General features: G+C 37.9%; 1 protein-coding gene across 3 annotated transcripts in view; it reads left to right on the forward strand.

The window, feature by feature from the left end:
* The window catches only part of LOC138349537 (serine/threonine-protein kinase tousled-like 1), a 93,711-nt gene that overhangs the window by 40,092 nt on the left and 32,228 nt on the right, over positions 1 to 21,391 (forward strand). For all 3 annotated transcript variants that reach the window (XM_069328280.1, XM_069328279.1, XM_045746389.2), the window contains exon 3: positions 2,590 to 2,760. In XM_069328280.1, the coding sequence (XP_069184381.1) occupies positions 2,590 to 2,760 (171 nt within the window). The remainder of the gene's footprint in view (positions 1 to 2,589; positions 2,761 to 21,391) is intronic.

The raw sequence follows: 21,391 nt of genomic DNA on the forward strand, positions 1-21,391 counted from the left end.
GTCGTCGTCCCTTCACATTCTAGTGTGTGGTCTGGTCATCATGACTAATGGGTCATAATTAAACAGCTTTTTGCTAAGGAAAAACCAGGTGGCAATCAGGACGAGGTCGGCTAACACCTCGCTCCTTCCATCTAGCCATTCTGTCCTGGTTAGGTTGGGATAGTTTATGGTATTTTGGTTTAGGTTAGATTGTATGGCGGATGGAAGAATTTTTGGCTAGGATTCATCAAGTATGTATGCAGCCATAAGGGAAACTTTTACATCTTTCCTTATTCATTGTTGCTTCGTTTAAAGTCATGAATAACGACACTTTATTGAAATTCAACAGTTTAGGAGCTTCCAATGTTAATAACACATATTATTGTTTACACAATCTCGTTGTTGTTTAGGGCTCTTAAACGGTTTAATACATGTAAACAAAGCCGCTATCATTGAAGAAAGTTGTACAGGTGTCGTAAGTGTTGGCGTAAGTGCTTGATGTATCCTGACCCAGAGTGAAGAGTTGTGGTAGTGTCGCCAATAGTTGTAATATTTTCACATTCAATCCAATTGTTTATGGATGGGTCGTTATCTTAACGTCATTAGAAACTTGCAAGTAGACTACCTTACCTGTGAAGAGTGTGAGGGCCACCTATGGCACCTCTCGGGACATGTGTGACATTATCGTCACTCTGGCACCATAGCTCCTCCCGTATGTGTATGTTCAAAGTAATATTTCCCTACGCAACACCAATTGTCCTCAAGTACATGCAGCTATATACGCCCACACTGAGCGCACGTACACACGAGGCCACTACGGGCTCACCATACCCCGTGCTGCTTGGGACTTTTTGTTCCGATTAGCTGGATCTTAAGCAACAACAACAGCGCACGTACATATGCCAGGATGCACGGGTGGGCTCATTGACAGCCACGTGCTTGACGGGGGAGAGCGCCCCGCGGCACGGTACACACAGCACCCTCACCAAGACACTAAGCGCGTGTAATTACCTAAGTGTAGTTACAGGATGAGAGCTACGCTCGTGGTGTCCCGTCTTCCCAGCACTTTTTGTCATATAACGCTTTGAAACTACTGACGGTCTTGGTGGTGTGTACCACCACGGGCGCGCACAAAACATGGATGCGGTAAATTTAACAAAGCGCAGATCTCCATAACAAACTCACCAGTAATTTAGCCTTCACGTCAATACGAACTATTGAAACACGCGCTTATCCACACAGGGACACCACGAGCGTAGCGCTCGTCCTGTAACTACACTTAGGTAATTACCGGGCCCTTTAGCACAGTAGTCTACGTCCTCGACTCGCAACCAAAGGAGCCGGAGTCAATCCCAGGGCAGAACAGAAACGGTTGGGCACGTTTCCTCTCACCTGATGCCTCTGTTCACCTAGCGGGAGGAGGGCAACTGTTGGTGGTTGCACCCTGGGGAACGTAATTAGTACTGGGCCTAGGCTCTGGGGGGGGGTACCATCGATAAGCCTAAGTATAGACTTCCGGCCCCCGACAATGGGAATTATTATGTGACTATACTTAAGACCAGCCGGGTCTAGCAACATTGGGTCGGGTCGGTAATAAGGAACCACAGTGAGGCGGGACCAAAGAGCCAGAGCTCAACCCCCTTAAGCACAATTAGGTGAGTACATGCACACAGCCACCATCTTTGCCAGAGGTCCCTCGACAGTTGAGTGATGGTTGAGGCCATGGAGCTGGAGCTCGATCTTTCTCAAGAAAATCCACGAGGAGGATTCGAACCTATGCTCAGGGTACTCCCAGGCAGACACTCTAGACCACTACACCACGACATGGTAAAAGTTTTGCAACCTGAGATTCAACTGAATCCTCTATTGTTCCTGAGGCTTCCACTGAAGCCTAATCAGGGTTTCACACAATGCCTTCATACACTCTGGCCTGAATATGGCCTGCCAATACTATTATTATTGTTGTAATTGTTATATATGTGTTACTTAAAATTTAATCAGTTAGGTTTTATAATTAATCAATAAGTTTTAATCAAAACTCTGCTGTTTGTAATTTATATATATATATATATATATATATATATATATATATATATATATATATATATATATATATATATATATATATATATATATATATATATATATATATTTATAATACAGAGATATTCACACCAAGATGTGTATCACACTTCTTGGTGTGCCTACACTGAGTATACTCTAGTCCTGGACTGTGGTCAGGAGAAAGTATACTGCTGGTTGGTCAGTAGGCTATTGTGGTGACCCTTATTAACACTCCAGAAGTTGACAGGCCTTAAACTCAACACCAAACTCGTACTGTAGGACTAACATGAAGGCATTTGATTTCAGGGAAACGCTTTAGAATACACTGAATTATTTTAAGGAAATTCGGGGAAACAGTTACATGGTAATCATTAAGAATTGTGACGCACTGGATATTTAGAATTGTTGTTGTATAGCAGCGCATTATTTTCACGCATTCAAATTAAATTCCTATAAAGGCAGTATACCTTAGTGTAGTGTTGCTACAGGTGTTGCAGCAACTCTAGTCTACCATCTGATTAACAGTTGACAACTTGTGTTGCGCAGGTCGAGAGAAGCTGGAGCTGGGGGAGGTGCGGATAAAGGTGGTGCTGGAGGCTGACGGAACGCAAGTAGAAGACCCAGAGTACTTTTGCACCCTGCCAGAGAATACAGTCTTCCTCTTACTCAGGCAGGGTGAACACTGGTACCCTGCAGGAGTTGAGGTGCTCAGACAAGGTAGCTACCGAGTCTTTCTTCCTTGTTGGCTTAGTGTCATGTTATAGTCACTTGCTGGCCATCTGCTGGTTCAGATTTCAGTTATAAATTTGTGCTTGTAGCCGTTGATTGCAGGTATTTATGTTGTGTAGGTAAACGTAATCTCTGATTTTAGTTTAATAACATTCCAGGATTATGTAAGTAGTTTATGCGAGGTAAGGTCACTGTTTACACCTAAGGTCAATGTACACCTAAGGTCACCGTGTACATTCTTCATACAGGATGATTAACAGATAAACGTGTCACGGGAATAAAAGTTGAGAATCATGCACTCAAGTCCTCCCACCTTCCACAGTATGTTGGACCAATCACAGCATGCACTTTGAGGTTATTACTGTGGCCACCAGCTGAGGCTTCCCTCTCTCACTGGTCAGCTGGGACGTGTACTAGGCTGTCTTTGAGTGCCAGGTCAACTCCTTCCCCATAATTTAGTACTAATTAACATTTGTACACATAAATTAGACTCAAGCTTAGGTACTTGACAATTTTAATAACTGTAATGTTACATTTAGTGATCACCAGATAAAAAACTAATTATTTTTTCACCAAAGTTTTGATTTCATTTTGTTTTCCAAATTTTGTCATTGTTAACCATTTACCTTTGTTTTGTTATATTCTGATGGCTTCAGTAATGATATTCACCTAATATATGTAAATGGAACAATATTTGTGGTATATGTTCCATTGATTTTCTTTATCTGCACTGGTTTTTCAGCCCATTTGTTGATCTTACATATATTTTCAAATCCAATTTACCATTTCCATGTTTTCTTGGTAATTGTTTCTTCTTCTATGTTAGTAAGTATTGTACTTCTTAAATCAGGTGTCAAATTACTGTGTTCCTCAAATTTTATACTCAAATAGGCAATACAGATGAAGGAAGTGTTGCGGACAAGTAGGGAAGGAGATGCATCTATTACGACGGATCAGTATATAAATTCATTATATTTTAAATTTCATTATTATACAAAGTTATATAAGGAAATTACTAGAGTAGAACACAGCCTATCTGAGAATATAAAGGAGCCATTAGGAGCAATGAGGTGTACAAACAAGGATATATTTGTCTTCCGGTAATTCAAAATACACTCGCTTCTTGTTTTGTTAAATGCATTTTGTCTTAATGAACGCCAGACGTTGTGGCTATAGTTCAGTTCTCATATAACTAAGGACGACTCTCTATGAATGCAGAAAAGGTTACTGAAAACACAAATTTCCCAAGACAAGTTGAGAACCATGATGTCATAATTGTGCATTTACAGCTGTGTATAGAAAGTTTCAGAGCCTAATATTGAACGATCATAATATTCAAGAGTTATGACCCACATTATTCAGATAACTTAGAATACTTTTAAAAATCATATTTTTATCATTTTTACCACAAAAAATGTGGATATACCTTTTTGCATCGTTTATAATACTGATTCAGGTGTGTTGTCGGGGGATTACGTGTGACAGAAAGAGACAGGTGTGGTGTTATGAGGTTAATATCGAAAATTGAGGCTTGTCTGAAGGTTTGAAGTTAGTGTGAGGCTTGTGATATATTTTATAATAGGTATGAAATTATAAAGCTAGTGTGGAAATGAGATGATAATCATGCTTAGAGGTGAGCATAATATCTTGGGATCTTGTCATATTCGGGTGAATATGTCATAATATCTCATAAGGAAGTAAGTATAATATTTTAAGACGTGTGGTGTTAGGTGGTTATGATACAGTAAGGCTGAAGTGAAGTTTAGTAGTATTAAGTAATAAAGCTACAGATTTTGTACTGAAGCTATGGATATTAAGGCTGCTTATGTTGTATTCCGGCTGCGTATGATGTATTGAGGCGTTTGGTTGTGATGGAGGCTGATGATTATTATTAAGGTTTTAGTTTATTATTCATTGGCCATATTAATGACAACCATATTTTGCTTATGTGGATATTTCCTACCCTATCTGTTCCCATATACCTCCAGCCCGTCCTCTCCAGTTGCCACAACGGAAATAAAATGGTGTATTAAAACACCCGAACCTAACCTAACCCAGCAACCTACATATAAAAAAATAATGTTTCTGATCCGCTTTGATTTATAGTACATCATATTTTGTCCGTTGGGGATTACAGCGTCAAAATGCAATGTATTATTCGAGAGGACAGGATGGGTATGCCTTAGGTTGGACGCTATATTGGCACTGATGGTTGATGCTAGTGAATGGCTGTGTACCGCGGACAACAGATTCACTGCCTGTGTTGGAATCGTTAGTGTGGTAGCCAAGTCCCCAACTCGGTCTACTTTGGATCCACCTCTAAGGACTATAAAGTGACACGCAGATAACTAGATTTCTTACGGGCTATTCATGTCCGTGCCACTTCTTGGGTGGCTTAATCTTCATCAATCAATCAAGGTTTCGACCAGTTGCCTCCTTGCAACTGGCCCGCTCTACCACGGGCTCCACTGCTCATCAACAGGCCTCCCTACCCAGACGGAAACTACACAGAACTTTCCCAGAAGTGAAGTGTTGGCCAGTACCTGGGGATTATGGAACGAATACCCTGGAAGGCGCATCCGGCAGATCCCACAATCAGAGTTAGACAAAAAAAATAATTGGAGAGGCAAAGTCAATTAATCTTACGTCAGGTAGCATTGCAGAAGGAAGTTTACCATTTTCTGGTTCCAATTCAGGCAGGAAACTGTCTATTTAGTAGAGAATTCCAACTCTGAACGTTAACAAACGTTTTGTCATGACCTACACCAAGTTGGGGAATGTGGAAAATGGAGTTTTTTATTTTATTAAGTTCGAGGGAGACAGGACGTGGATATAAATTACAGCTACAAGCATTGCTGAAAGCCTGGGTTTGGCTTCTTGACAGGCAATCCTACAATTAATAAGCATTGTAAGGTAGGGCATCACGGCTCTTTGAATGAGTATCAAGGTCACGTGACTGTCGATGAGGATCAAGGGAGACAAATGAGCTTTTCGTGGCGATACAAAAAACTTTCTCTGGGAGACAGACCATAAGATTTGTGTAGGTTGATTATTAAGAGGCTGGAGGTGGGTGTTGATATTACTGTTTTAAACTGACTAGATGAGCTTGCAAGTAACATTTTAATAAGATGAATGGCAGAAAAGAGAATTGAAATTGGATAGTAAACAAAATGGCATTGTAAAATAATATTTGTATCCACAGAGTGTAATATTACAAATAACTTTATTATTATTATTATTATTATTATTATTATTATTATTATTATTATTATTATTATTATTAAGAACCAACAATAACAAAAAATTTATGTCAAAATACCAATTGTTAAAACTAAAATACTGTAGTTTCATTTTGAATGGCGTGACTCCGTTTTGACTACTGCCTTGAAATACCTGCAACTACAAAAAGCATCCATGACGTATGTGCCTGCATACTATACACGTTCCTTAATACAATTATTGGAGGCACATTTTTCTCTAATTATTGGGATATAGTTCATTCAAGGAATAGGTACGGTATAGATCGCAAATGGGTACTTTGTCACTAATGAGTATGAAATGCACGGTATATCATTTACAGCCCGTCCTCCAAAAATGGGGAGGTAAATGTAACAGCACACGTGCAATTATTTACTATTCATAACAGTCAGGAATTGTACTTATTTTCATTTAGTATTAAACCGTACAGTTAAATATATTGTGAATATTTGAGTTTACCTTAAAAGCTGTATTATAGAAAACCGCGACCTAACCTAAGCTTCTTAGTGTTTGAAAATAAGCATTTTATTGCTTCTTAATTACAATTAGTACTTAACCTATAGCTATATTGATGTTACAGTTTTATAAAACTAATAAAATAAAACTAAAATATATCAATAAATTGTGAAGGAACTCAGGATATTTTCAAATTTTGTATAAAATCTCTATTGTCTAATAAAACTGAAAAAGAAATTCCTGATATTTAAAACTTGTGTATAGTGAATTGAAACATGAAAACTTCATCCTAAACTTCTTAGTGTCTAAACAGAAAATGAGGAGAATAAATGGGGAGGTCAAAGTAACAGCCTTTGAAGTGAAAATGTGTACTATGTATGACAGTAATGAAATATACTTATTACACTTGGTATTAAACCGTACTGTCAATTCGGAGGATGGGTTGCTCATTTATGGGTACGGTATAACAGCAAAAGATATGGTATATCATTAATATGGCCGAGTACGATTGGTGTTTGTTAACATAGTAAAAATAAATCTTGAAAGTAGCGTATGAGTCAATTTTTAGATATTGAGACTGCTAAGAAGTTATTAAGCAAAATTTATTTATTTTAACTGGGTTAATACTTCAATCTAGATATATTATGAGGAAGATAGGTTGATATAAAGAAGGTTTGGTTATATGTGGAAGGGGTTAAATATGTGTTTATAAAGAGTTTTTATACAGTGAATTGTGTGTGATTTCTTAAGTTTGTTCAGTCACACACACTGTCTTAATGATTCGACTAAACATTCTATGAACATTGCTGTATTATTATTTTATTTCTATGGTGTACAGCACTAAATTTTGTGTCTAATGATTTGTCCATAAGGCAATGAAATAATGGAAAGTTCATCAGAAAACTCGCTCAAGATTCATTTAACTAATGTTGACAGGGTAAGTGTTAAATGCACTGTATTAGTAACATCTTACTAGTTACTGACGTCTTACTAGTTACTAACATCTTACTAGTTACTAACATCTTACTAGTTACTAACATCTTATTTGTTACTAACACCTTATTTGTCAAATTCTGCTCGTTAGTCAAGGACAACAAAAAGAGAAGACATTTTTGTCTATGTATATTATTCATCGCTCTTGGATGCTTTTGAGTTTTAATCTGTATCTTGTGTGAAATTTGTAGACCCTTTAGTTAAATGCAGTGTAGTATTACCTGCTTGTATACACTGACAATGCTGGAAATAAATATTTCCTCATAAACCTCCAATAATACTCGGACTGTAGCACTGTTAAATGCAACTTATTTGTAAATGAATTACGGAAAAATTTCCTTTTGATTAACGTCCAGTTATGAAATGTGAACATTTCAGAATTGTTTTATTATGTTAAATTTTCAGTTTTCAAGCTTATGCATTAGACTGTTCTTGTTGCAGTGAGTCCAGTTTGTGGCACAATGCTTTCAAGGGAACTTTTCCTAATCAGTACTTGTTTTTAACTTATATTCCAAATTCAGTTTATAATTTATATAAAATACATAAATCATACTAGACAAAATAAATTAAATAACTAGATTTTGATGTTCTTTTATGTATGAATAAAGTTTATACTGAGTTCTGAATAATATTAACAGTAGAGTGCAGTAATTGTTATGAGCTCTCCGCATTCCCTCATGGTTAACTAGGGTAGTTAGTGAACACCGTGACATTACTGCAAGCACCAGTGGTTAATACCATCTCTCCTGTGGTGGTGTAACGAGGCCTCAGCCATATATCTCGTCTAAATGTAATGGTTAGATGGAAGTGTAAAACCCACTTTTTGTAGGCAGTAATAGAAGAGATGTAAGAATGGTTCTACTCTGTGTTATTGGGTCAGTGATTGGGCCCTTTATGAATGATATTATGAACTCTCTTTTGGTATCAAGAGTTAATAGGATAAGCTCAATTGAATACTTAAGGAGAATGAAATTTAAAAATGTTTTAATTTAATAATAGGCTTATACTTCCCTAGTGTACAGCTCTTGGACGGATCTATTTTTGCTAACAGTTGAAGGTTGAACATGGTACTGTGTTAAAAGTAAAATTAATATTTTATGTGCATTCTCTCTCTCTCTCTCTCTCTCTCTCTCTCTCTCTCTCTCTCTCTCTCTCTCTCTCTCTCTCTCTCTCTCTCTCTCTCTCTCTCTCTCTCTCTCTCTCACTCTCTCACTCTCTCACTCTCTCACTCTCTCACTCTCTCTCTCTCTCTCTCTCTCTCTCTCTCTCTCTCTCTCTCTCTCTCTCTCTCTCTCTCTCTCTCTCTCTCTCTTTTTCCCTCTCTCTCTCTTTTTCCCTCTCTCTCTCTTTTTCCCTCTCTCTCTCTCTCTCTCTCTCTCTCTCTCTCTCTCTCTCTCTCTCTCTCTCTCTCTCTCTCTCTCTCTCTCTCTCTCTCTCTCTCTTTCTTTCTCTCTCAAGAAACTTATTGTAACTGCAACTTTATTACTATTTTTGGTTTTAAGGAAATTCGACTTTAATGAACTGTAATTCATTGAATCATATTTAAAAATTAAATAATGAATTAGAAAATGTTACGTTCTATGTCATTGAACTATTGTTTACTCATTGTGTGTGCATCATCTGAAAAATTTGCCACCAGAAAGGACTTTTACGGAACGTTTAATACTTTAAGAATACAGTTGATAACTGTATTAATTTTGAGCATGTAATACTGACAGTATTAAGGAGTTGTCCAACATATATACATAGTTTTTTTCCATTTCTTCAGTACAGTGGAAACTTGAGTAGTTTTTGACATGCACAGATATCTCTCTAGACTAGGAGTCAACTGAAAGTTGCCATGTTATTGATTATTTATAAACATGTGGTTCCAACTAGCTGGAAGTGCTAGGTGAAAAGGACTTTGCCTCATGATATCAGTATAGGCCTATGACTGGCGAGTAAGTGACGTAAAATACGAGTTAGGCCTTGTAGTCGAGTGAACACCACTGGACAGATCCTCAAAAGCAGTCTTAGATACATGTAATAACCACGAAGGCTTTGATGATTCAACATATGGAAGGTTCTGTTTATTTACTTTGTGTTAATGGAAGGACTAGACATTGTGTGGTCATAAAGTGTTATGGTGAACACTTAAATAAACTATGCATCGCTGTTATCTGTTATGGTTGAACTGCATGATAGCCTAATAAAATAAAATAGGGGAAATTTTTTAAATTATAAGCAAACATATTCATTATAAATGTGAGGCTAAATTTTGAATGGTATTATGCATTTACTGCACAAATGTATGCATCATATAGTTCTAAAATTGTGTATTACAGCATATATATATGTTAAAGAGGCATCAGTAGGCTAACATTCAGTATTTAATACTCAGCTTATACAGTACTTCAAATTATGTGCATAAAAATATTTAATGATGCAGTATTAATAGCAACACTTGATGGTAGTGATTTTGGGAAGATTTAAAAGGAAGAAGCTACTTTGATTCTTTGTCGTACAAATTTTGAGTAGTGTCTTAAATAAGAGAAACAAACGCCCCAGTACTGAGGTATGGCCATGACCCTTGTAAACACATCACACTCTATCCATAGTTCAACCTCATATATATATATATATATATATATATATATATATATATATATATATATATATATATATATATATATATATATAATATTGTGTGTGTTTTGTTTTTAACCAAAGACCTACCTACCCTGCTCCTCCAACTCCCAAATGGACTCGACATTTTTCCCTCTACGAACCACGTCGAGTTACTTTTCATTCCCACACAGACTCACACACAACTCAAGGCAAACACAGGCGAGTACACTCTTAAAAACACACACACACACACACACACACACACACACACACACACACACACACACACACACACACACACACACACACACACACACACATTAGGCAGTGATGCGGTTGAGGCAGACTCTATACACAGTTTCAAATGTAGATTTGATAGAGCCCAGTAGACTCCAGATTCTCCAGATTCTGTTGTACAGAATCTGTAAAACAGTTGATTAATAGTTGATGCTGCAGACACAAATAGTAAACACACACACACACACACACACACACACACACATGGGAGGAAACTGGAAACTCAGATGAGTCACAGAGATGTTAGGAAGTTTTCTTTTAGCGTGAGAGTAGTGGAAAAATGGAATGCACTTGGGGAACAGGGTGTGGAAGCAAACTCTATTCATAGTTTTAAAATTAGGTATGATAGGGAAATAGGACAGGAGTCATTGCTGTGAACAATCGATGGGTGGAAAGGTGGGATACAAGAGTCAATGCTCGATCCTGCAGGCACAAATAGGTGAGTACACACACACACACACACACTATGGGGCGCCGATGGCTGAATGGACAGCACACTGGATACGTAGTCCTGTGGTCTACGTATCCAGTGAAAATATCCTACGAAACAAAAATTGGCAGAGTTTCTTTCACCCTGATGCCCCTGTTACCTAGCAGTAAATATGTACCTGGGAGTTAGACAGCTGTTAAGGGCTGTTTCCTGTGTGTGTGTGTGTGTGTGTGTGTGTAGGAAACAAAAGAAAAAAAGCATTTAGTTAGCAACAGTTGATTGACAGTTGAGAGACGGGCCGAAAGAGCAGAGCTCAACCCCCCCCCCCCCCCCCGCGCAAGCACAACTAGGTGAATAACATGAGGCAAGGAGCAAAAGCTCTACCATGTAAACCCACAAAACATGCAGGTGTTCATGTATCCAAAGGAGAATAAACAGAAGCAGGCAGGTACATACACATTTACGCCACCTCTTTCACATGCATACATACATACATATGTGAAAAAGATGATTTCCAAAATACAATTGCGGTGTATACAAAAAGCACAGGAACCTGTAGGTGTGGGAAGAGGTGTAAATGCAATGAATGTTGGAGGGTAGACGGAATATCTCAAGCGTCAGCTCCCTCTAGATGACCACAGCCAGGTAATCACAGCTGGGACCACACCCCACAAACACTTATTCACCAAAACTTGTATAAGTATTGTTTCACTACTTTCTATACAAATTTATGCTAGTTTCTGGTACTGAGACGCTCCAGTTTGGCTTAATATTAAATTGAGCAATACAAAAACATGAGCTAGCTTACCCAACAAATGTTTAACCAAAATTTAGTTGAACTTGGCATATTTATGTAAAGATAAATTACTTTTAGAAGTAATGTAAATGAAATGTCCGGTTTAAAATACTTATTTTGTAAGCAGTTTTAACAAAAATACATAAACATTTCCTTTACATATAAAAAAAAACTTCCAAACACTTAAACCATTCGTTACATATTGCTCACTGGTAAATATGGCTATCTGTGAGCAGCTTTAAATATATGGTTGTGTGTTTTATATTGTAAGAATTTATCATTTTTTGCATTTAAGACGGGATTTCTCAAGTTTCTGTTTGTCTGACATGGTAAGTGTAATTGCCTAAGTGTAGTTACAGAATGAGAGTTTCGCTTGTGGTGTCCCGTCTTCCCAGTAATCTTTGTCGTATAACATTTTGAAACTACTGACGGTTTTGGCCTCCACCACCTTCTCACTTAACTTGTTCCAACCGTCTACCACTCTGTTTGCAAAAGGGAGCTTTCCGCTAGTAACACTCCTCCAGTCAGACATTGTCTCTGATTACCGCCCTCGTCTGTTTGTCAGTTAGAAAATTTTTCATCCATGTCAGGTCTCCCTGTCACCCCTCCAGCATGTTCCAGTTTCCAGAACAGCCTCTTTTGTGGCAACCCGTTCTCGCACTTGCGCTCAGTCAATATTGGCTTATGTAATAAGTGCATATGTGACATACTAATTGATTGTAAATATTTTAGTTTACCTTGAAAAGCTTCATAGAAAACACCGACCTCACCTAACCTTCTTAGTATGTTAAGATAAGCATCTTATTGCTTCTTATTTACAATTATTACTTAACCTATCAACGGTATAGGTTAAGTAATAATTGTAATTAAGAAGCAATAAGATGCTTATCTTAACATACTAAGAAGGTTAGGTGAGGTCGGTTTTTTCTATGAAGCTTTTCAAGGTAAACTAAAATATTTACAATCAATTAGTATGTCACATATGCACTTGTTAAATAAGCCAATATTGACTATGAGCAAGTGCGAGAACGGGTTGTATGTGGGACGCTATTAAAAGCCTTTTTTTTTTAAGTACAAATAGACATAGTCAACCCAACCACCTCTTTCCTGTAGTATCTCTGAGGCTCTATCATAAAAACTAAGAAGATTTGTTACACAGGATCTTTCTGTTCGAAAACTATACTGTTTGTCCGTTATTATGTCATTACTCTATAGGTCTTTAACCCATTTGGCTTTAACTATTGTTTCTAGTGTTTTGACTACCACGCTTGTTAATGATACGGGTCTTATTTAGAGGTTCCTCTCGACTACCATTTTTATAGATCGGTTTGTGTGTGTGTGTACTCACCTAGTTGTGCTTGCGGGGGTTGATCTCTGGCTCTGGTCCCGCCTCTCAACTGTCAATCAACTGGTGTACAGATTCCTGAGCCTAATGGGCTCTGTCATATCTACATTTGAAACTGTGTATGGAGTCAGCCTCCACCACATCACTGCCTAATGCATTCCATTTACTAACTACTCTGACACTGAAAAAGTTCTTTCTAATGTCTCTGTGGCTCTTTGGGTACTCAGGTTCCACCTGTGTCCCCTTGCGCGTGTGCCACCCGTGTTAAATAATCCATCCTTGTCCACCCTGTCAATTCCCCTGAGAATTTTGTATGTAGTGATCATGTCTCCCCTAGCTCTTCTGTCTTCCAGCGACGTGAGGTGCACTTCACGTAGTCTGTCCTCATAACTCACGCCTCCTAGTTCTGGGACTAGCCTAGTGGCATACCTCTGAACTTTTTCCAGGTTCGTCTTGTGCTTGACTAGATACGGGCTCCATGCTGGATCTGCATACTCCAGGATTGGCCTTACATATGTGGTATACAAGGTTCTGAAGGATTCCTTACACAGGTTTCTGAAAGCAGTTCTGATGTTAGCCAGCCTCGCATAGGCCGCTGATATTATTCTTTTGATGTGGGCTTCGGGAGACAGGTTTGGCGTGATATCAACTCCCAGATCTTTCTCTTTGTCCGTTTCGTGGAGGACTTCATCTACCATTCGGTATTCTACTGCTACTACTACTCTTGGTCCTTCCATCGTCATGGTGCCTGTTATGTAGTCTCTGAACCCTTCACAGCCTGGAATAACCATCTCCTCGAAACTCCATTCCTTTGTCATCAGTAGAGCCACTCCACCTCCTCCCCTTCCTTCCCTCTCTTTCCGTATTATAGTGTAGTCCTAGGGAAACACCGCATTCGTTATGATTCCTGAGAGTTTTGTTTCTGTGAGTCCAATTACATCTGGGTTTACGTCTTGTGTTCTTTCCCTAAGTTCACTGGCCTTGTTTGTAATCCCAATTGTAAATTCCCAGCTTCCCAGTCCCAGCCTTGTAAATTGTAATCCTTTGTTTGTAATGTGTGTGTGTGTGTGTGTGTGTGTGTGTGTGTGTGTGTGTGTGTGTGTGTGTGTGTGTGTGTGTGTGTGTGTGTGTGTGTGTGTGTGTGTGTGTAAAGAGGGGGAAACTTGGATGAAAGGTGAAAATATACGAAGTTAAATCAGATGAAGGTTTGTGGTAATGCTGGGTAGGTTAAGTCAAATGAGGTTTGAATTAGATACATTAAGATTCCTGGGTTATTATTTTCTCAGTTTCGTTTTAATACAGTTGAATATGTTTGCATATTAATTACTTTGTTATATTCAAAATAATATGACTCCATAAAAAATAATATTTGATACTCTTTGCTTGTTAGGCAAATACGATGCTCAACATATCCCAGAGGGTTCAAGTAGTCAGTCGGGTTCGTTCTCCATTCACGGGAGAGAATTCCGGGTTCGAATCCCGGACTGGACAAAAATGATTGGGCGTGTTTCGTATCACCTAATTCCCTTGTCCATCTAGCAGTGAATAGGTACCTGGTAGTTAGTAAGACAGCTGCTATGGGCTGCTTCCTGGGTGTGTGTGTGTGTGTTATAAATATACGTAGTAGTCATAATAGAGGTAAAAATAGATTGGTTAGAAAGTCGGGGTCCAAGAGCTAATAGCTCGATTCTGCAGACACAAATAGTAAAGACACACATTCTATGTAATTACATCACACTAAGTAATTACACTTAGGTAATTACACACCCGTACGCACACACTCACAGGGCTAACTATGTTAACAACGCTGTAAACCAGGCATGACAGGGCGGGTCTCATTGAAACAAAATACTGAACAATTTGGAGTATGTTGATTCGGAAATTTTATATATATATATATATATATATATATATATATATATATATATATATATATATATATATATATATATATATATATATATATATATATATATATATAAGCCTATATGTGTATGAATACACTCTGGCTTCCTGTCCGCCGGCATAATGAATGAATTATTATACAGTAATCCAAATGGGAGCGCACCAGAGATTTATACAATTGAATCACTACCTTCTTTACTTTAAAATCAAAGGTACGCTTGGTTACCCCAAGGGTTTGGTTTAGGTAATTATAGTCAATTACACTTAGGTGATTATACAGGCAATTATACAGATAGTTACAGGTAATTATGTTATGTAATTATACAAGTAATTACACTTAGATAATTATACAAGTAATTACAGTTAGGTAATAACTCAAAGACAGCCTTTTTGGTTAACATTGTTTAGATTTCCCGTTTTCTCTTAAGGTTGGTTAGTTGTATTAGTGAAAGCGTCCATAATACCGGGCTTTGGCCGCTTTGCTTGAAGCTACTCTGCCAAATTATGAACATTGATGCGCCCATGTACATCGAGCAGTGTGCCCCATTTCCTGGTGTATATTTACCTGAATTTACCTGAGAGTCACTAACACTAGTGGCCCCAAAGAGGACAGGAAGCCAGCGGCTTGTCGAAGGTTTCCCCCCCCCCCCATTTGCCTTGATTTTTTTCCAGCTGTACTTTAAAAGTTTGTTTAAATTCAATTTAAAATTTTTATTCAGGTAAAAGTACATACATAGAAGATGAGTTACAAACATAAAGTTGGATTTACAGATAAGAGCTAATACATACAATACCTAAGCCATTAATACCATAGCGTTTTGGGCAAGGTGTGGGGGGGGAGGAGACCCACTTAGACTAAAACTTAATAGCAATTGAGATTAAAATATAAATTGTGTTGAATAAAATAAATAAACAAAAATAATGGGGGGTATCATGGCAGAAAATAGCAATTATGCAAGTTGGTCAACAAACAGCATTTTTTAAAATGGCAAGACATGGGTTGACATTTAGGGGGGTAAGGTAGGTTACATGGAGTTTATTAGGAAGTACTTAGTTTTTATCTTAAACTGGTTGAGAGAGGTACAGCCTCTCTCAATCAGAGAGATACATGACTGGGAAAGTCATTCCACATTCTAGGTTCCTTGATTTGTAGAGCATTTCTAGTTTGGTTAAGTCGCACTCTTGGAATATCAAATGGGTATTTGTTTCTGGTGTGGTGCCAGTGGGTTCTGTTACAACCTTCTAGGAAGCTTTTAAGGTCAGGATTGACATTACAGTTCAGAGTTTTAAATGTATAGAGTACACATGAGAGTATGTGCAGTGACTTAATGTCTAACATATTTAAAGATTTGAGTAAGGGTACGGAGTGCTGTCTGGGGCCAGAGTTGGATATTGTTCTAATAGCAGCTTTGTGTTGAGTAATTAGAGAACATAAATGATTTTGGGTGGTAGAATCCCAAGCATATATACCATAATTGAAATAAAGGTAGATTGGAGAGTAATAGAACATCACCAGGGCAGGGTGAGGTACATAATATCTGATCTTCGAAAGAATGCCAACAGTTTTCAAAACTTTTTTTTTTGTATACAGTATTTAGAATGTGTCCCTGGAAATTCAGCTTGTTATCAATGAGAACAACAAGGAACTTGCCACCTACTTTGCTACTAATTTGGATAATTTAATTTGGACCAAACTAATTTAGTTTAGTTCATTTATTTTGCACCCCATACCCGTCCTGTGGGCGGTAGTGGAAAGGGTTACAGAGGCATATAATGGGCTCAGGAACTGAACCCCACAATTCATTTAGCTTTAAAAGTTAACAGTTTTGGCATTTACGATTTTGGCGGGTAGGAAGTTCCATGGGTTAATAACCCAGTGGATGAAAAAGCATCTCTTGTGCTCAGTCCTACATTGTGGTTTGTTGAGCTTGAAACCGTTGTGCCTTAAGTTTAAGTTTTGCTCCAAGGGGTGAGTTTATTGGGCAGTGCCACTCATCCTGTGAATGGTCATGTCTCAACCCCTATAAGAAAATGACCACACTGTCAATTGGGTCAACCCATGTGTTGCGTTTCCATAAGGGTCACCCATGTTGGAATATTAAATGCCCAAAGAATATTGTTGAAAACATCTTGATAACTTATTAAACCAAAATTATTTATATGTCAGAAGAAAGACAGAAACGGGATCTATATATAAAACCTTTACCAGAAAAATATTTTAAGAATATATGTATTTGTATAAAAGTTGCATTTTTTATTGCTTGTCGAGCTCGAAACCCGCAATATTCATCTCAGAACAATGTTTATTTCACGCATATTCGTTAAGAAACGTAAAAGTTTTACATGTCACTAGAAAGTTAGAATCAAAAGCTTCATTTTAAATACATTACCATGGACATACTTGAATTTGTACAATAAATTTGTTAATAAACATAAATGTTTTATATGTCTCAAAAGAGAGAGACATATAAACTTCATTTTAAACACTTCACCATAGACATGGGTTGAAACGCAACACATGGGTTGACCAGATTGATACTTGAGTCAGGTTCCATTATTGTTCGGAACAGACACACGGCAATAGCAGCATGTACAACACTCCCCAGTAGGGGAGTGTTGTACATGCCTACAACACCTAATCTAATCTGTTTATACCTAATCCCAATTACTATTAAGTTTTAGTCTAAGTGTTCCCCCTCTCCCCCCCTCACACCTTGCCTGAAACGCTGTGCGTATTAGTGGCTTTAGGTATTGTATGTACTAGCTCCATATATAAATCCAACATTATGTTTGTAAATCAACTATGTATGTACTTTTCCTGAATAAAAATTTATTTATTTATTTATTTATTTATAAGAATGGAATACTGCACAATGCATTCTGGCCTATGTGAGGCAAATCATATTTACTCAGTTATTTTCAATCATGTTTTGTATATTATATTTTTAAAACATTTTTAAACATTTTTAAGATATTTCCTTAAATGAAGTTCCATGACAGTTTGTTATACAGTACATGTCTATGATTCCATTGCCGATTTCATGTACAGTATAGTTACAGTACATTTTTTAAAATTATATTTTGCCCAGTTTAAATCTGTCATTGCAATTTCTATCTTGAAGTGCTAGTTTCAACACCTTGTTTATGCCTTTCATCCATATATATACCTAAGTTATGTCATCCTCATTCTACTCTTTTTCACAAAAATGTAACTTTAGTAGTGTTTTTAATTTGTGTTTGTAAGGAAGATTTATGATGCTGGTTATTAATATTATCATTCTCCATTGTACATTTTGATGATCCTTATTTGTCACATCTTCCCATCTAGAAATTCATTTAGGCTACTGATGAGCACAGATGTATCTGCTATAATGCATCAGTAGACCAATATGATCATCATGGTCTCATCTTTTGTAAGTCAGAAGGAAAGATTGCAAGGCATGAAACAGGCAGTGACTTTGAGATGTTTGGCTATGCCGAAGTGTCCAGTACAATTGCAACCCCAATTGTACAGACCTGACATGCATTCAGATAGGGTCAACCTGCAACTGGGTTGGGATGGTAAACTGGTTATCTCGGACTACACATGTATATCTACATTGGCTGATATCTATTTATTGTATATTGTATCTGAAGGTGGTGGGTCTGCCACTTTCCGGGGAACCCAGAAAACCTGTAAGTATATATAATAGTGTGAGTCATTGATTCATGAGTAACAATTCGGCCTCTGACAACTTTTGAAGTTTACCAAACACTAGACCAGAATATGGTGTTCTCACAGAGATGAGGAATGCATAGGTATTGAAGATGTACATACACCAAAGCAAACTGTTTACAAAAATAAAATGTCACCTAAGCAATCCAATGGTTGAGGAGAAAATAAACAAAACCATTTGAAAACATGTCTGCTGATAGTTGGCCACAGGTAACAATTCATTGCACCAACATCCCGTCCCAGTGCGTAAACAATGCAGGCAAAGGTCAAGCAGCCAAGAAGCTTCTCTAGATCCTGACAAGTGGCATAATTCATACTCAGAACCAGATGCAAATTGTTGTGAAGAAATGAAAATACTTACAACAGAAGAAAGAGAGAGATTATCTTGATGTCCCAAATCGAACCCAGCCACATTAATGACAGTGTCAGTGACAAATGTGATTTCTGCAAATTAACAAACTCAAAGTGAGCCAATTATACGAGTTCAAGATCCCTGGTCAGTACATGGGCCAGGCATCTTGAAGCCCAAATGAATCAGTTGTGGATAGGCTAGCGCCTATCCACAACTGGTTCATTTGGACTCTCATCAAAGTTTTATCTTTTAAAGATAAAACTTCCTGAGAGCAACTGGGGTCATACTGGTAAATACCATGGGCACTACACTAAGACGAAAGGGAAAAGCCAGTAAAGAGTAAAAGGTGACCCACTTCAAACCTCAGCCAGTTATTGAACCCTTGGTGAATAGGAATGTGTCAAAGAGCATCTTGCAGCTCTAAGAAAACGAGTCAAGAGTGGACCGATAAGACCTGGCAAACCTGGGATGCAGTGGACATTCAAAAGTAGTACAAGAAATGTGCCAGTTTAGGTACATAGTTTAAACCAAAGCACCAAAAAGTACTTCTTGGGTACAGGAAAATAATGGTATGTCACCCAAAGAGACCAAATCTCCAAAATTTTCCCTTGCCCAACAAGTTGTGAATGATTTTGCTGAACATAGGGGGTGGTCAGCTGCATGGAAGCCCAATGTATTTCGGGTAAAAAGAGAGGACCAAATTAACTCGAAGATCTCGAGAGACATGGAGTAGCACTCGGTCATCTTGGTTCCAAGATCAGATTGAATGAACCCAGATTGCCCTCCACCATACCATCACTAAGATCTGTCATGAAAGGGCTGGCAGTGACGAACCACTTTATCTTCTGCTCCTAGAAGAATGTTGGCTCTCTGATTTGAGAAAGAGGATGGATGACTAGGCAAGACAAACTCAATCACAGAAGTGCTCTATACACTAGAACCCCTGTTGTGTATAGGAGCCTGAAAGGAATGAGACCAAATCCATTACATAGGCTGACCTTTTCACTTAAGTTAGGTGAGAAGATGGTGGAGGCCAAAACCGTCAGTAGTTTCAAAGTGTTATATGACAAAGAGGGCTAGGAAGACAAGACACCACAAGTGTAGCTCTCATCCTGTAACTACACTTAAGTAATTACTTGGGTAATTACATAGATTAGCATCTCGGAGAACCAGAGCAGATAATTTAAGTAATTACTTAGGTAATTACATAGATTAGCATCTCGGAGAACCAGAGCAAATAATTTTGGTAAAGAATCTGATGTGTTTATCACAGCTAACAAGGATATATGGAAACTAGTGTGAGGAGAAACCCATTTAGAATGCAGTTGTCTGCCAAAAATGTTCAGGTCCAAATACATGTGGAGAACTTGCTAAGCATACTTGAGTCTTGTTGTCCTTGGAAAACCAAATTTGTAAGCAAGATTTGAACGAGATCCGAAGCCATCATACAACTAACACCACAAGAAAATTCAGGTTTAAACAAGGTGTGGGTTAATAGATTCAAATGCAGCACCCCTTGAGAAAAACATTAAATACTGGGGTGACCTTGTTCTACTCCAAAGTCTGAGTATGACAATACAGTTGCTAATTTTCCAAACATAATAATAGATCATCAGTGAATCAAGAAGGCAGATGTGTCAACAAAACCATACTCAAATGAATTGAGGTTCATCTCAGAAGAATGATCATTATCACACAACAAAAAAAATGAACAAAAAGTCCCGCTTTACCTACATGATGTAAGGCGAGAATGAGAAAACCTGTGAGGTGGAAGCAAATCCATATCCCTACTTGGAACTTGGAAACAATCTTGAGGAAGAGTTGAAGAAGTACTGGTCTCCAACTGAGAAGGAGAATAAGAATAAGAAATCTCTCATTATAAGATCCCTCAGATCTGTAAAAAAAGTACCCAAGACAGATCAACAGGTAACTAAGGTACATGAATAGTAATCAGAGCCACACCTGAGAAAAATGTGAAGCACTTACACCGGTAGGGTTAGCACCTAGTGTGCATAAATAAATAAATTAGACTGTATTGTTATCAACAGGTCTTGCATGGTGTCAAAGTCCTTAGCACTACCTGGAATAAGGGTAACTCAAAAGTTACACCAGAGAATCCACACCCTTAGAGAAGATAGCTCTGGGTGGACAAGGAAATCATGAACAGGCTAGATAGGGAAGAGCACTTTAGATATACAGTATTAGGACAGTTAAAAGAGAAACATTACTGGAGTCACACAAGTTGGGTGACATAATCTCACTTGATAAAGCATAAATAATAACAGTATCAATAATAATAACCTGTGTAGGATAAATCATTGCAGGAAATCCATAAACTATTTAGCTTTAGTAAAAAAATGGAACATAGGCCCAAGCAGACACACAGTTTATTAAAATGAATCTGGCTTGTAAGTGAAGGTATCACTGGCTGGTGACACTCCGTAACCTGAGTCGCCACTTTGAGG

The sequence above is a fragment of the Procambarus clarkii genome, chromosome 21, assembly GCF_040958095.1.
Source record: "Procambarus clarkii isolate CNS0578487 chromosome 21, FALCON_Pclarkii_2.0, whole genome shotgun sequence".
Lineage (NCBI taxonomy): Eukaryota > Metazoa > Arthropoda > Malacostraca > Decapoda > Cambaridae > Procambarus > Procambarus clarkii.